Source organism: Pieris brassicae, chromosome 2, assembly GCF_905147105.1.
Source record: "Pieris brassicae chromosome 2, ilPieBrab1.1, whole genome shotgun sequence".
Lineage (NCBI taxonomy): Eukaryota > Metazoa > Arthropoda > Insecta > Lepidoptera > Pieridae > Pieris > Pieris brassicae.
In genome coordinates this window covers 6030253-6046034 of record NC_059666.1, presented here as the reverse complement: position 1 = coordinate 6046034, position 15782 = coordinate 6030253, and the positions used below count along the sequence as shown (strand labels likewise).

Sequence of the window (15782 nt, the reverse complement as noted above, 5' to 3'; positions counted from 1 at the left end):
TATAGCATAGATCCTTTTTGATGAAGGATGTATGATTATTAAATGGAATATAAAATATATATTCCAAAGAGAAAATCTCGGTTGCTAAAGGTACGTAGAATAATATATTTATTTATTATTAACGAAACCTGACAGACACATCACAAAAACAAGATATATAAAGAAAAAATACATATACAAGTTATAATTTTGAAGTATCCTTGAATTGTTTCACAGATTAGATTTATTGATATATAAACACATGAATAACACAATTAAAAAAAAAACAATAACGACAATGTAGATTTATAGGGATGGGGGGAAGAGAAAATTAGATGGAGTAAAACAAGTCTACTTTGATAAAGTGAGGGGGGAGCAGAAAATTCGATGTTAGTACAGGCGACATATGTGGTATGAGCGAAGTACTAGAAGAGCTGGAATGTGAAAGTTTATTAGACCGCGGAGAGTTAGCGTCATAGTGATTGTCACAAACAGAGGATAGGAAAGGTATAAGTTATATAAAACAAGTTAAATTTGAACGTGGTCTTTACAATAAATGGCATACAGGTCGACGTTGTGCGAAGTTTGCGCGGACCTTGGCAATGCGTGAAAAAATGCCTTCTGTACCGCCAGAAATAAATTTTTCGATGAATAATAAAACAATAAAGAATAATAAATAATTTATTATAACGTAAAATGTAGTATCAGTCACATAAATAATAAAAATAATCGATAACAATGATGATATACATGTCTTAATAACTACTCATAATACTAGTTTAAGGCCACTTTCGGCGCAAGAGCAGAAACAATTCTAGGGAACTTATATATTTATTTATATGAGACAGATTTGCTTCGCTTTGTTCGTCAATATAGCAAACTTTACTCTGTTACTGACTTTTACTTTAAAAGTTGTCATAGTTTCACGTATAGCTTCAGTTGATTTAATACTTCAAGATAACTTAAAAAATAAATTATTGTCTGTACTATATCTAAGGTCAGAATAACATATAAGCTTCCTTGATGATTTTATATTTTCTTAATGTAATATTCAGGAAGATAACTTATCGCAAACTCTTATGTTAAACGTTTGGAAGTCGGCTTAACGCCAAGTCTCGTTATTTTCAAACTGTTAAAAGGTTTAGTCAAATTTGTCTGGAAATATAACAGTTAAATGTTATAAAAAAACAATGGTCTCGGGTATATTGACTTTAAACGTTTCAGACTATTTATGAATCCAATTTAAATTACATTGTCAGTTTACAAAATAGCAAACTAGGCGTAATGTTTATCTGGAAAGTCTATGGCGTCAAGTCTTTTATACACATCCAACATTGATGGCCTTTCGTGTCGGATTAGTCTAGTACAGTGTAAACCGATTTCTATAAAGGCTGAACAAAGTATGGGATTTGAGTTCGTAGTCCCTCTGAGGATACGGTCTTCTAATATTGCTGGAAATATGAAAACAAAGAGGTAATGAAATATTTTCTGACGTACTATGTTAGTTATATTTTTTAATCAATAAATACGGACGAAAATATCAATAAAACAGACAATCTAAAGCTTAAACTAAAGGGTTGTAACTATAAATTGTTATGTAACCCAATGATAAAGAAACATTTCTTTGGCCTTGTAATTTGTACAAAAAGATAAAAAGTCGCAATTACATTAAAGTATAGAAAAAAATTGGAAATGCATGTTAAGTAAAAACTAGCCTATAGGCATAAAATTACCTAATTTATTTAAATGATCAACTGGAAAATTAAAATATCTTGTCTAAGATATTTTTACTTTAAAAAAATTATTTTATTAATTTACATTGTGGATTTTACTTACAAAAAGGCACATTTTCCCTGGCCTGCTGATGCATGAAATCACTCAGTAGGAGAACCTTCCTGGTCCTGTCGAGGACCGGTAGGGCCGTCGCCATTTCCAGCATCACAACTCCATAGCTGAACACGTCTACCGCAGGAGATAGAACCCGGGACCGCAAGTACTCATCTGGTAAGTAGGGACGAGTACCGTGAACTCTGGAATTCCATTGTTAAAGATTATTAATAAGTTAAACTTTAAAAAACAACCTTATTACATTTCACTTTATTTAAAATACTATTTACGTAATCGTAAGCCTTCATTTTTTTCATTATGGTTCAGTAAGATCAGAAAAAAAATTGGATTTGACATACGGGACGGGATACTTGACGCTTCTTATTTTAAGAAATGAAATATCCTTAAGTATACATATTTAACATAACACAAAGATAATTTTGACATTACATAAGTAATAAGATTCATAATTAATTATTAAATACCTAGACACTTTCAAATGTGTTCGATCCTCTCCATACGGCCCCTTCCTTGCAAGGCCGAAGTCTCCAATTTTGGGTATAGAGCACTGGTCCAGTAGGATGTTAGCTGGCTTAATATCTCCATGTATTAGCGGCGTACCAGCCATCGTGTGCAAGTATTGGAGTCCTCTGAAAACAGAAATTACAAAATCAGAAACTCATCATAGTACTGCTGAATTAAATTAAACAGAACATTTACCTGGCAACACCGTGAGCTATCCTGTACCGTTGTCCCCATGAAAGTGGCCGGTGTAATGTCTTCCCTCTTAGTCTCTGTTCCAAAGATCCACCCGCCATTAATTGATATACCAGACATGCTTCCGGGCCTGGAATATTTATTTTGAGATTCATTAACGAGAATTGTTAATACTATGATCTTTGTCTGTTTTACAAAAACATTTTTCGGGAGATGTATAAGACATATAGTGTATTAAAAAAAAACTGTGTTGTCTGTGTTTCAAGTTCCTGTATCCGTTTTGTGAGTATTGTTTTTTTCTTCAGGCAAGTAAGTGATCAACTTACTGTGCCTAACACACGCAGATTTTCATGTCTAAGGGATGCCGGTTTTCTCGAGATGTTTTTCACCATACAAGCGGGAGTTAGCGCATACAGACAGAAAGTATATTATTACACAGCCGGGGTCTGAACCTATGACCTCAGGGATGGCAATCACACGTTGAACGTATTTTTATTTATTAACTAAGTGATTATTCTTAAACCAATCCAATGGCCACAAATATAGTCATAAAAAATACATTGTAATATTTTTTTCATTATTCCAGCGTCCAACAAGGAAATACACAAGTCGAGTAATTCCGATGTTATAGGGATTTTTACGCTAAATGGAATTGTCTCTGTATTTTCTATTTATTAGTAAGCCCTTATTACATTTTTAATGCAATAAAATTTATATATACTTATTTGTAATATCGAATGCATTACCATATGGTATATACTTTTTTTTAGAACAGGGGGCAAACGGGCAGGAGGCTCACCTAATGTTAAGTGATACCGCCGCCCATGGACACTCAATTCCAGAGAAGTCACAAGTGCGTTGCCGACCTTTTAAGAATTGGTACACTCCAATAATATGTACTATTTTGAATTATTACATCAGAGTCTCAATTGAGTCATTCTGTTAAGTAATTTATATATTATATATAAAGTAATATATACCTCCCAAGCTGTATCCATATAAGGGCAATATATTATCATGTCTATACTGATTCAGACACATCTCTCTAATTAACTCCTTGTTTTTATCATCGTTGTCCTTCAGACGTTTCACAGCGAGCGGTAATAGTTTCCATTCGCCTGGAAAGAAGAAACTTACATATGTTATAAAGATACATATAGTTATACATTATTTCTCTCAAAGCATGTTTTGTATTAATACGCAATGAGTACGTGAAGGAACGGCCTAATTTTTATTTATGTATGGATACAAAAAAATATTATTTCGGATTACTATGTATGACCATACCCAAATTTACGTACAACTATTTTAACCATAGCTACTACAAAAATGTTTATTTTCTATTTTGAACTGTAGTAAATTTTGCAATACAATCAATAAATAAAGCAATTATAACTTTATCTGATGTTCAAGAGAAACCGTCCTAAATATCATGCTTTAAAAATATATTATTATTTACAAAACATTAATTTACTAAGTATACCTTTAAATACTTGTCCAAAACCACCTTTGCCGAGTAAATTAGCCTCGTTCCAATCATTGGTTGCAGTCTTTAAGTCGTCATAGCTGAGCATTGGTATAGCTGATATGCTCTTAAGGAATTCATCCCCTAAGCTCCCATCTTGACTTTGCGGTAACGAATTCTGATAATAATTTTTAAAATATATATAAATTAAGGCTATTTGACACTCATAACTGTAAATTTGAAACTCGTATGTACTTAATATAAAAGGTGTGGACTGGCAGCTTTGAATTAAAATCAAATCTGCACGGTGTAGAATTCTACATTCAAACTATTTGCATAACACATAAAATCAAAATTAGTGGACGCATCAAATGGTAATTTTCTATTCTTTCTAAACTAAAACTAAAATATTTCCCACCAAACGGTCAATGCACGCATGGTTTCATTTCGCACGAATTTTCGGAAACATATTTGCGAGGATCTGCGGCAAAATTATAACAAAGGAAGGAATGAAGACGAACCCAAATTCAACAGAAAATGATTATTATTACCTTTGTTGAATCGGTATTAGAGTCGTCTGTAGTTTGTGGATTTGGCGAATGTACATCGAAGACTCGGCTTGGTGTTGGAAATTGTCCATGCTGAAAAAAACAATTCATTTTTTATTCTATTAATGACTTCAATCAAAGACAGGTATTAGGTTAAAATATAAATGACTAAACTTGCTATATGGCTATAGTTTGTGACACAATCCGTAAAACACGAAGGTATTGGATTTGATTTCTGGCAAAGCACTAATTGATGGCTCAGAAAGCTTAAAAATCTGTGTAAGCAACAATGACTTGTGTTCAATTACGCATTTTTTAATCAATCTGAAAGCTATAATATATAGATAGATGATAGCTATAATTCTAGTTATTTCAACTTTAAACCATGAACAGTTTACCTTTTCAAACAGCATGACTGGTAATGGTAAGGATGATTCACTGCCCTCTATTTTCTGTGTCATCAGTCTGTTTGCATTGACTGGAATAAAACAAATTATAAGCAGACTTGCTTTTCCTATGAATTTACCTAATGTATATGTTATGTGTTAGGAGTATCTTGTAGGATGTATGGTTTAAAACAAAATCTGTTAAGAAAACAATATTTTACAGCCCCATCAACCACTTTTAAATAAATAATTTATAATAAATTGATAACATACACTAATTATTGTAAGGAATTCTTTGAAATGAATGAATGAATCTATTATTCATAAACAGAAGTAATAAATAAGGAAAATTAGAATAAAAATAAATTATCCTCATTCATATATAAAATAATGAAAATTGTTTGTAATAGGTCAAACTCAAAAATTATTAAAAGGAAAAGAACAACAAAACATTACAAGCCTTAATGATGAAACTGGATTTTTTTTAAATTTATGACTTGGTAACATAGAACTTTAAGTTTATGACCTAATGAGTCATGTGGAAAATGTTCATTTCTTTGGAGAATAAGACTGTGTAGAACTAAAAGTCCGTAGATTAACACACTCTTCTATGGTCATCATTTAAATTTCATTTTTTTAGCCCTTATTGAAAATGTATATAGTTTTAATACTTCACTATAATTAATTGTTATAACTATATAACACTTTGACTATATAACAACTGAATTATAAAAGAAATATTCCTATTTAATATTAAGTACCTATGTTGAAAGTTAATTGTTAATAAAAACAATATGATTAAGTATATTCCTACTAGATATGTTTTGTTTTAAGGAAATGATTTATTTATCAAAATATATTGTATAAATGACATACCATCTAAAGTGCTTCTGTCCCTAATACTCTTGCTGTCATGTTTATGAAGTAATCTATGGAACCTCCCATCAACTACAGGCACCAGGCAACGCAAAGCAGGTATATGTTTCATTCTATACAATAGAATAAATAATTCTTCTACTCTATGGTTTAATTGACCCCATCTTGTAAAAAGCTGATTAGTTGGAGAGGATGCCTGACGCTTTGCCATTTGTTCTATTTCCTGAAATTGTAATTTTAATAATCTCAAGGCAACTATAAGAACACACAAGTGTTCGTACATATACCTCACGGCTATAAACAATTTATTTATATCACGGCTATAATCATAATAACCAATAATAAATGTTAATGAAAAGATCGAGAATTAATGAAATTCAGCAAAAATTATTTTACGTCAAAGCGGATAACGCACTCGTAATAAACGAATTGGAAATCCCAAGGAACTAAATATCTGCATTGGAAAAACCCTAAAAAACCTGTTGTAATACTTACATTTACTTCAAAAGCTGAATACTTCATATGTATACCAGCAAGATCTTTCCAATCATCGTCATTATCGAGCAATCTACACAACTCCTTATTTATATCAAAAGGTAATTCGTATATGTACATTTTTCGATTTCATTTACGGGAAAAATAACAAACAAGTTATTCCTTACTAAGTTCACTTTACAACTAATTCAAAGAGTATAAAATTATAGTACGAACAGTAGGAAATTATGTTGAATTTTCTCTTGACAGTGATGTCTGACAGGCACAATATTACCATCTCTGTAAATACCTGTAAAATATAGGTTATTGAATACAACATTTTGTCCGTTTGCCATTGCAGTCCTGATTATTATAGCTTTTGTAATGTTGAGTGACAGATGAATAATTTGTAGCCGTGTACCGCTTTGGTGCGTCTAAATTGCTCAATAATAGGACTGGAACTCCAACTTTCAACCTCAACTTCTGGAAAGGTACTCGTGAAAATTCTAAATGTGTCCGTGTCCATAACAATATCTACTGAGTGGTATTCGACAACTTCCCCTACCACGTCTAACATGATTCGGTTATATGGTTAACTAACTGCGCCAAAATTGCGCTTTTGTGCCACAGCCATTTATGACTGCCCATATTTATTTGAAGATCAGGATAGACATTATTTGACACAACTTACAGTATAATTAGTCATGTCGTTACTTTCTGTTGCCATATAATCTTCTCCGAATTTTAAAAGGGCAGTTATATGACTAGAAGCACAATGAGAATCATCCTGAGGTACGAGGTCAAAGGCACGATTTTGGGACAAGGTGACATTGAAGTCCAACCACATGGTTCTTTGATTGGTGGAGACTATAGCAGCTTCCCGATGCAGTAGAAGCAAGGCTATGCGTAAAGTCGTAGCTGAGTCGAGTAATATAGTCAATATTACGCCGCAGTAGATCGAGCAGCTACGAAAGCGTTGCCTCACGGCACTAACGTGGACAGGTCTTCACAGTCCCAGCAAATAGTGGCTAGCTACGTGACGCGAACAACAATGACATGATTTACGCAAGCCATGAAAATAGAGTGGGGTGGTGATTAATTTTCAACTAAGCACGTCGTTCCAGATTCGATCCGGCAAAAGTTTTGTCAAGGAATTTTGCGATGATTGTGATATTACGACTCCGAAAGAAAAGAGGTACCTACATGACATAAGCATACTAAAATTATTTTCATTGTCCAAATGGCGAAATAGAGTTTCTTAGTAAAGGAAAGAGCGTCGGCAAACCTTTAGAGGAATATCTTAATAAAAACAAGTTTTTTTAATTAGCAAAAGGATTGTTTATGTATTTCTCAGGAAGAGGCTACAGATGTCAAATTTGAGATGATCGTTGGTCAAAATATCTACATAATTCTTTAATCGTTTGGACCAATGTAGCGTTCATTCAAAGAAAGATTCATTTATTACGGTCTAATAGCAGTCGTGGCAGCGAGATTCAAATGATTAATTTAACGTTTAAGTCATTGAGTTTCAAGAGTGATTATTGGTTTGTGGACTCAGTTTCCGCCCTTACATTCTGAATAGGTCCGTTTTGCGTAAACTCTAACTAAGCCAGCCTAACTTCTTCCAAAAGCACAGAAGCGTCCTGGTCACTTCGCAGATTTCACGGACCCACCTCACTATTCCGAGGATTTCTACACGTTGTTTAGCCACAGCCTCGCATTCTAGGACTAAGCAGGTGACTGATTGCTCTCCGCTTCAAGGCAACAGTTTCAAGGGCGATAAAATAATAATTTTAGTAATAAAAATTTATGTTTAAAGTATTCCGAATCTGTCGAGGAAAGTTTGTCAATTAAATTTCAGAACTTACATAGATACCACTAACAAAGTTATCGTTATTTCGTTTGGTCTTGTGAATCCATTATCCAATACGTTTCATTTTATAGGAGGTCATGGTATGAAAAAATGCTATTGAATTTAGGAACCTAAACTGATCAGCATCTCAACTCAACTCATGAAAGGCTCTGAAACACACTTTTTATATGTTACAAAAGGTTTCTTGTTGATAGAGCGTAAAGCAATACGATCTCAATATCGTTTACAAATCTGGAACTTCGATGTCACGTCGCGGTCGTATCGACAATTTTGGTTGCTTGTTAAGGCTGTTGAACGTTTTATGCCATGTGGCTATTTATTTAGTTGCTCAAAAATATATGTATTCCCTGCAGATAAATCAATGAAAGATCCATTTCCAATGGGTGTTTACTTGACAAAGCCAAATTCAATTGTAACTCCAGGAGTAACCTAATTAAAGCGGTGATATATTATAATAAGTTATTTTTGAGTGAATTAAGATATTATGTTGACGAATAATAATACTTATACAAGTAAAGGTGGAAGCAGTGGTAGTAGTTGTTGTGGTTAGTAAAATTATGTATTTTGGAGACATGAAGGTTCTTATATATACAATATAGGTAATAAATAATTATGTAAAATAATATTGGTAAATAAAGAGCCTTTTGAAACACTCGTATTAGGTTACCATTTTGACATAAAAATTTAATAATATTTAATTGTTTTTACAATTGTAAGATTAAGATTTTAACCTTCAACTTCGCACTGTATTTTTATACACTTGTACAGCAGGTACAAACGTGTTATAAATTCATCATTATACCTTCAACTACCAAAAGAGCAGGACTATGTTGTGGTTACTTATAATTTTTGCATTATGCTGTGTCTACATATATGTATCTATCAAAATGTACCCTGGGGATATGCCAGTGTATCCCGGCCGGGTACCAATATTGGGCAACATCTCTTTGCTCTTAGGGGATTCAATTGGTATGTTTTTATTTCAATTTTTGATTAATAGAATATACAAAGAATAGCTTTTTATTTTAAAAAAATACTGTGAAGGAAGCGGTATGAACCAATAATTGACGACGTGTGTAAGGTACAGAAAGATGATACCGAAAAAGGTTTCTGCCCAGTGCGTACCCACGAGGTTACGGGACTTCATGCAAATATTTTTACGTGTTCTGAACCACTACCACCAAATGTCTCTCAAGTTATATTTTAGTTCCAATTTTAAGCTTTTTTTCAGCTTCATGGCGTTACATAAAAAAGTTGACGGAATACACGTACAATAATGGACACGTTTCTGTTGTTTACGCAGGAATTATGCCAATTTATCGTAAGTATTAAAATTTTAAATCGTTGTTGTAATTCTTTTGTCCTTTGTATAAGTACTCTAACAGTGCAGTGTTAACTTAGTGGCTTCAGAGTGCGACTCTCATCTCTGAGGATGTAGGTTCGATCCCCAACCAGGCACCAATGGACTTTATTCCTATGTGCGCATTGAACAAATCAAATTTGTATTTATTTAATAATGAATGTGTACGGTATTTAAATAAATTACCACTTATTAGTCGACTCATTAGTATATTTTTCAGTTATTACGGATCCAGATGATTGTTACAAGGTATCGACGACGTGCTTAGAAAGGCCTGGCTTTGCAAATAAGTTTCTAAAACAATTCCTTGGTAATGGTCTACTGACTGGACCAGGTACGTCACGTACGTTTATTTTCAATTTAGCAGAAGACACCAAAAAAGGAAGCCAACTCGAACTCAGTTTGTGCGTTCGTTTCATTCCCATTTTTATAAAGCTGCAGATAACAGCCGTCAATGTTTTCCTGAGAACTTACCTGGAAACAGTAATTACATTTCCACTCCATTCCATCTATTCTCTACTCTATTTAATTTGATTGTATGTATTTTTTTAAACATCAATACCATAACACATATTGTCGTCAGAATTATAACTTACATATAATGTAACGTAGATACTTAAAATAGTAGGAATATTTTAAGTATGCCAAAGTATCCGGCAACAGTGTAGTCCTAATGTCATTTGTATTAAATAACAGATTCCCTAATGTTAATTAACATGTGCCACTTCTTTCGTATGCAATGCAGAAATGCGTTTCGGAATATTATAATAAATATTAGTCAGTGTTAATCAGAACAGTATTTTACGAAATATTTATATAACGAAGCCTGATAAAACTTTACGATTATTCAATGATTTATACTTTTAGAGGCTATTTGGAAGCAACACCGTAAGTTAATCAACCCAGCCTTCAATCAACAAGTAGTGGATAGCTTTATGGGAATTTTTAATGCTCAGAGTCGTCGTTTGGTCGAAACATTGAAAAACCACGTGGGCAAGGGACAATTCGACCATCATGACCATTTGGAGAAAACCGCCTTGGAGACTATTTCTTGTTAGTATAGTATCTAAGTAATAACACTGTGTATAGTGAAGTTTAAGCGTAATAGGATTTTTGTTTATTTGACTGTTGACTAAATGGAAATATTTATTACAGGTAGCTCTGACCATTTTTTGTGGTCGAAACATCAAATGTTTTACACTATGACCTACAGATGTTACTTGTTTAAATATATCCGTTGCATAAAAACACGTTCAACAAATACCACATATTACATTCAATCTAAAACTCGATTTTCCTAATTTAACTTCGATAGGTTTACAACGCTTGGCCAAATTAAATTGAGTTTTAAACATATGCAAAATAATCATATTTAATTTTATATAATTTATCCACATCTATGTGTAATATAAATAAGAATGTTTAGAAATAGCCTATGTTACTGGATACACTAGTTTTTAACTATGTAAATAATTTTAAAAAGTTTATGATTTGAACAAAACCTTTCTACGTTTTAATATAATGTAACGCAACATTCAACAACAAAAATATTTATTTAGTTAGGCTATTTTTTTTTCGTACAGTAACAATGGCGGGAGTAGACATTAGCAATCAGAAAGAGTTCAACTACAAATGTCTTATGGCATTCCGTGCTGTTGTCGATGGCGTCATAGCGAGAGCCAAAAATCCACTCTACTACTTTGATAATATCTACAGAACGTCTATATTGAAGAAAATAGAAGATGCTCATGTTAAAATAACTCATGAGTTAACTGAACAGGTCAGATACACCGATATTTGAGTTTTAAAGATTTCGAAAAATAATATTTGTACGTATATACTAGATTTATTGAAGGTGACGGTTAACAGTTTAATATTACCACTTATTAACATTAATAGTACATATAAAAACAGTTAACATACATTATAAGTGGAGCAACGGGTGGCCTCATGGCAATCAAGCGATCTCTATAAGGCAAAGAAATAAAGTAATAGGTCCACAAAGTTGGTCTAAAAATAAATATTGATCATTCTAGCAATAGTTAAATAAAGTGATTTCATTTTTTCTTGTCTTCCCGTTAATTCGACCTAGAATTAGTATGATTACGAGGCACTGCGATGTTCAGAAATCGCTTTATTTATAATTTTAGGGCTACCGTTGAACTTTAATTAGCAAAATTATACCCATATATTTTGCGTAAAATTTGACCCGACCAGGGATTATGCAGTTTTGCAATCTGCAGTTAAACGTGCATTAAATTAATAAAATTGAAATACTTTATATTTTGTTTAGGATTTAGTTTCGTATCATTAGAATAAACTGTATTTTCTGTCGTGTTTAAGTAGAATAAACTATAAAATAATTTTAACTGTTATTAGATATCTTAATACTACTTCTATTTTCTTCTACTTCTAGCTGGAAATTATTGTAATATGTAGATTTTTTTAACATTTGTTATTTACAGGTCCTGAAAAAAAAGCGTGAGGTATACGCAACCGAAGATAATAAAGAAAGTTCAGGTTAGATTTAAGTAACGATATAAATAGCTAATAAGTAAAAAACAATAGACTTAATCATTGATCCGGCTCTCTTAATGTATAAATTTCTGTTTCTTCTAAGAAATTAAATTCCATTACATAAATCTTAAATGTAAGGTAAATGAATTTGTATACTTTATTGTTTCAGAAAAAACTTTAAGCCATTCCTACATCGCTTGCTGGATTTTAGTAATACGCTATTAAGCGACAATGATATTAAAGACGAAATGAATAACATTATGTACGCGGGTTCTCAATCCAGCTCGGCAGTTCTTGCTTATACCATGTTAATTCTAGGTACATACCCCCGTATACTAGAAAAATGTCAACAAGAGTAAGTACCCATATTAATGAAATATTTAACTAAAAAATGCCTCAATTCGTCGCATTGGTTCGTCAATGTGTGTTGTTAATTTTTTTATAGTTTATTACCGTCAGATGTTTCGTGTACCTTAAGTACAAAAGTCTACCTTAACTGTAGCAACATTTCAGCCAAATAGAAAATTGCAAATGTTAGCGCTCCAGTAATCGGAAACGATTCCGCAGGCATTAAGATCCATTTACGAAACCACGTATTAAAGAACCTTGTATATTATTCCTGTTTATTAATAAGGTCTATATATGATCGGAAATTAATATACGCAATATAAAAATAAAATAGTTAATATGCCGTAACCACAAATATAGGTACTTCTGCTAATAGTCCGGGAGGAAGTTGAGTGAATCATTTTGTACCGGCTATAAATCATAACAATAATAGTTGTAGCAGTGGATCTAAAGAATCAACATAAAAAGTAGGAATAGGAATAAATCCACCGATGAGTTGAATACTGAACAATAATTTCTTGCATTTGCTTACGGCATAAATCAATATTATGGTTCTTTTAAGGATTCGTGACATATTCGGCGAATCAGATAGAGATGTGGATAAAGAAGACTTGACCAACTTGAAGTATATAGATGCAGTTCTAAGAGACGATTCGACAGTGTCCGGTAGCACCATTCACTGGCCGTTTAATTACTGAAGACATCCAACTGAGTACGTATTTGTTTTGTGAACGTAGCTATTATTTTGAGGTGGTATACGTGGATAGTCCATTTTTACAATGACACGAAATGCAAACAAACATTGAGATCATATCTGAAAATCACGTAAACGGCACATAAACTCATAAAAAACAATTTTAGAAAAATTTATTTAACCTACTTAAAAATAATAATAAACGAGTACCTAATCTAATAATACGTATTCCTAATAGGACTACGAAGTAATCTTGAGAAGTTGGGAGCTGTTTCCCCACGACTCAGTGTTGTTTCAAATTAATACGGGTGCAACCGGCACAGCTAGTAACATATATTATATTAGTCTCTAATTATAAACAATAAACACATTTAAATGATTGACTCCAATTATAAAAATATATTGCTAGAGATGATATTTATTGATATTTACATATTTTTTTCAGAAAACACAGTCCTTCGTAAAGGGTTTCCATGCGCTATTCTATTATACGGCATGCTTAATAATCCAGCTCTATGGGGTAAAGATGCTAATGAATTTATACCAGAAAGGTGGTTGGATGGAAGACTTCCAGAAAACTCAAATGCTTTAGGCGCCTTTGGTTTTGGAAGAAGAAATTGTGTTGGTAAGATTTTATGACTTTTTTCACAAATCAAACTAAATACTTCGTAACTGTACTTATTTTTATATAGGATCTAGCATTATATTAGGTATTTTGTTTCAGGTAAAGTATATGCATTTACTACAATGAAGGTATCTCTGATACATATACTTCGTAGGTATAAGATGACAGGGAATTTTTTCAACATGAAATTGAAGAATCAAGTTATCAATAAGCCAGCTGGTGGACATGAAATTAGCATAGAATTTACCTAAAATTTCTTAATAATGAACTAGATTAAATTTCTGATGAATAATGAAAATATGTCATCATCTATAATTTGTAAGTTCGAAACAATATGTTTAGGTCTTTGTATTTTTTTAGCCTAGATTAGATTTGATTTACCTTCTTGCAAATTATAAACATATCAAATATTTTTTATAATGTTACTAGTGGCAACAGTGTAAAATAAAAGCATATTAAAATATTGTAACTACTTCTTAACTATTAATAAACTCTTAAATATAATAAAGTAGTCTCAAAATTTTGCATTATTTATCATAATAATAATAAAAAAATACATTACATGGCTCATAGTCAGAAAATGTACACATTAACCTGAATTGAATTGCCCTTGTTTGACCAAGGTAAATATGTATTGGCGAAAAAATTCTTTTTGCAGTTTTTTATCAGATACAATTATAATTTAGACAATGAAATATTTTATTGAGCATTTATAAAATGTTTATTACAAAATTTGTATAAAAATTGAAACATATTTCATAATAAGTTAATTCTTAAGTCAACATTAAACAAACTATAACAAATTGGAAGTCATTTTATATATGGCACTTGTTTTACTACAGTACATACATTCTAAATAAGTGTGAGATTATAAGAATAGTAAGATTTTTTTGCATGCAACCATAAAATAGCATAACTAGTTAATTATAATCTTGTCTTAAATTCATATATTTAACTTTTATCACAGATAGCAAGATTAGTAGTATAGAATATTTCTTCACTTGTTTATTCACATTGTTCACACACCTCGTAAGCATAGTTGTAAAACTTACTATGTGTATATCCAAAGTAAATTGCAATATTTAAGTTAGTAGACACATCCCTACAGTAAGTATTTTCTACTATTTCCCCTTATAATAATAATAATATTTTTAATACAAAATGAATGTTTTGAGAATCAAATATATCTTGTAAATACTAGGTATTCTACTCAAAACAATTACAATCACAGCATTCAACATCTTCACAACCAGCAGTATCTTCAGAACTTTCACCATCACAACATGATGCTATACAATCTCCACACCCATCTAACATATTTTCCATACATTTGCCTAACTGTACACAACACCAACCAAAACACTGAAAAAACAAATAAAATTCCCACTCATCTGGGTCATAGTACGGATCGCAACAACAGTCTTCTAAATCTTCTCTTCGCTTTTTTCTCTTATCACCTTCTTGTTCTACTTCTTCCGCTTCTGATTCGGGAACTTCGGGGCGAGGCTGAGTCGTAATAGGTATGTCATTATGCCTTTCTAGAGAACTGCTTTCAGTACTATCTAAGTTGTTCTGTAGATTAACCAGGCTGATAGACATATTTAGTAAAACACCATACTATTCCTTGTCAACCCTTTTCAAAACTTTGTTTTTAATATTTGTTAGGTTATCTAAGTTTGATGAGAATTATTTATTTTTTGAGGAACCCGTTTAATCAATCCATTTACAACTGTGGTCCCGACTGAGTACTGAGTAGAGCATAACGAAAAGAACATTGAAAATTGAATTTTGAAATACCAATGAAGTATTAATTTGGAAATTCGTATAGACAGAACTACTATTTATTTTCCGTGGTTACGAATTACCACAGAGCCACAGACTAAGACTATAGAATATTAAATTAATGTCTCTCCGTGTATAGAACTGGGGTACAGAACGTGTATTGATACCGAAAAGTTACAGTAGTCCTTTCAAAGATAGCACAAGACAATAACGCAATATACATATCGCGAAATTTTTACTAAATATAGTTATCAATGCCATTATGTTTAAATCGTCAAAATCTGGGAAGGAATATGATATGTCTATTTAAT

At 32.0% G+C, this 15782-nt stretch overlaps 2 protein-coding genes across 4 annotated transcripts; one reads left to right on the top strand and one right to left on the bottom strand.

Annotated features, from left to right (window-relative positions):
• Positions 1-683: 683 nt before the first annotated feature.
• Positions 684-6464, bottom strand: LOC123720508 (serine/threonine-protein kinase pelle-like). The gene is made up of 10 exons (XM_045677146.1): positions 6294-6464; positions 5799-6021; positions 4935-5014; positions 4540-4629; positions 4007-4166; positions 3504-3641; positions 2527-2653; positions 2292-2456; positions 1816-2009; positions 684-1430 (listed from the first exon to the last, which is right to left on the bottom strand). Exons 1-10 carry the CDS (start codon positions 6411-6413, stop codon positions 1255-1257), a joined length of 1473 nt encoding a protein of 490 aa, XP_045533102.1. The 5' UTR covers positions 6414-6464; the 3' UTR covers positions 684-1254.
• Positions 6465-6654: 190 nt separating this feature from the next.
• LOC123720513 (cytochrome P450 4g15-like) lies at positions 6655-13082 on the top strand. 3 transcript variants are annotated; one of them, XM_045677155.1, is made up of 8 exons: positions 6655-7467; positions 9377-9466; positions 9726-9848; positions 10373-10558; positions 11089-11285; positions 11971-12025; positions 12192-12377; positions 12933-13082. In XM_045677155.1, exons 1-7 carry the CDS (start codon positions 7434-7436, stop codon positions 12245-12247), a joined length of 741 nt encoding a protein of 246 aa, XP_045533111.1. In that variant the 5' UTR covers positions 6655-7433; the 3' UTR covers positions 12248-12377; positions 12933-13082. The 3 variants fall into 3 exon arrangements, with proteins under 3 accessions (XP_045533111.1, XP_045533110.1, XP_045533109.1); XM_045677154.1 differs by lacking the exon at positions 6655-7467 and adding an exon at positions 8920-9114 and having other exon boundaries at positions 9726-9839; XM_045677153.1 differs by lacking the exon at positions 6655-7467 and adding an exon at positions 8920-9114.
• The last annotated feature ends 2700 nt before the right edge of the window (positions 13083-15782 follow it).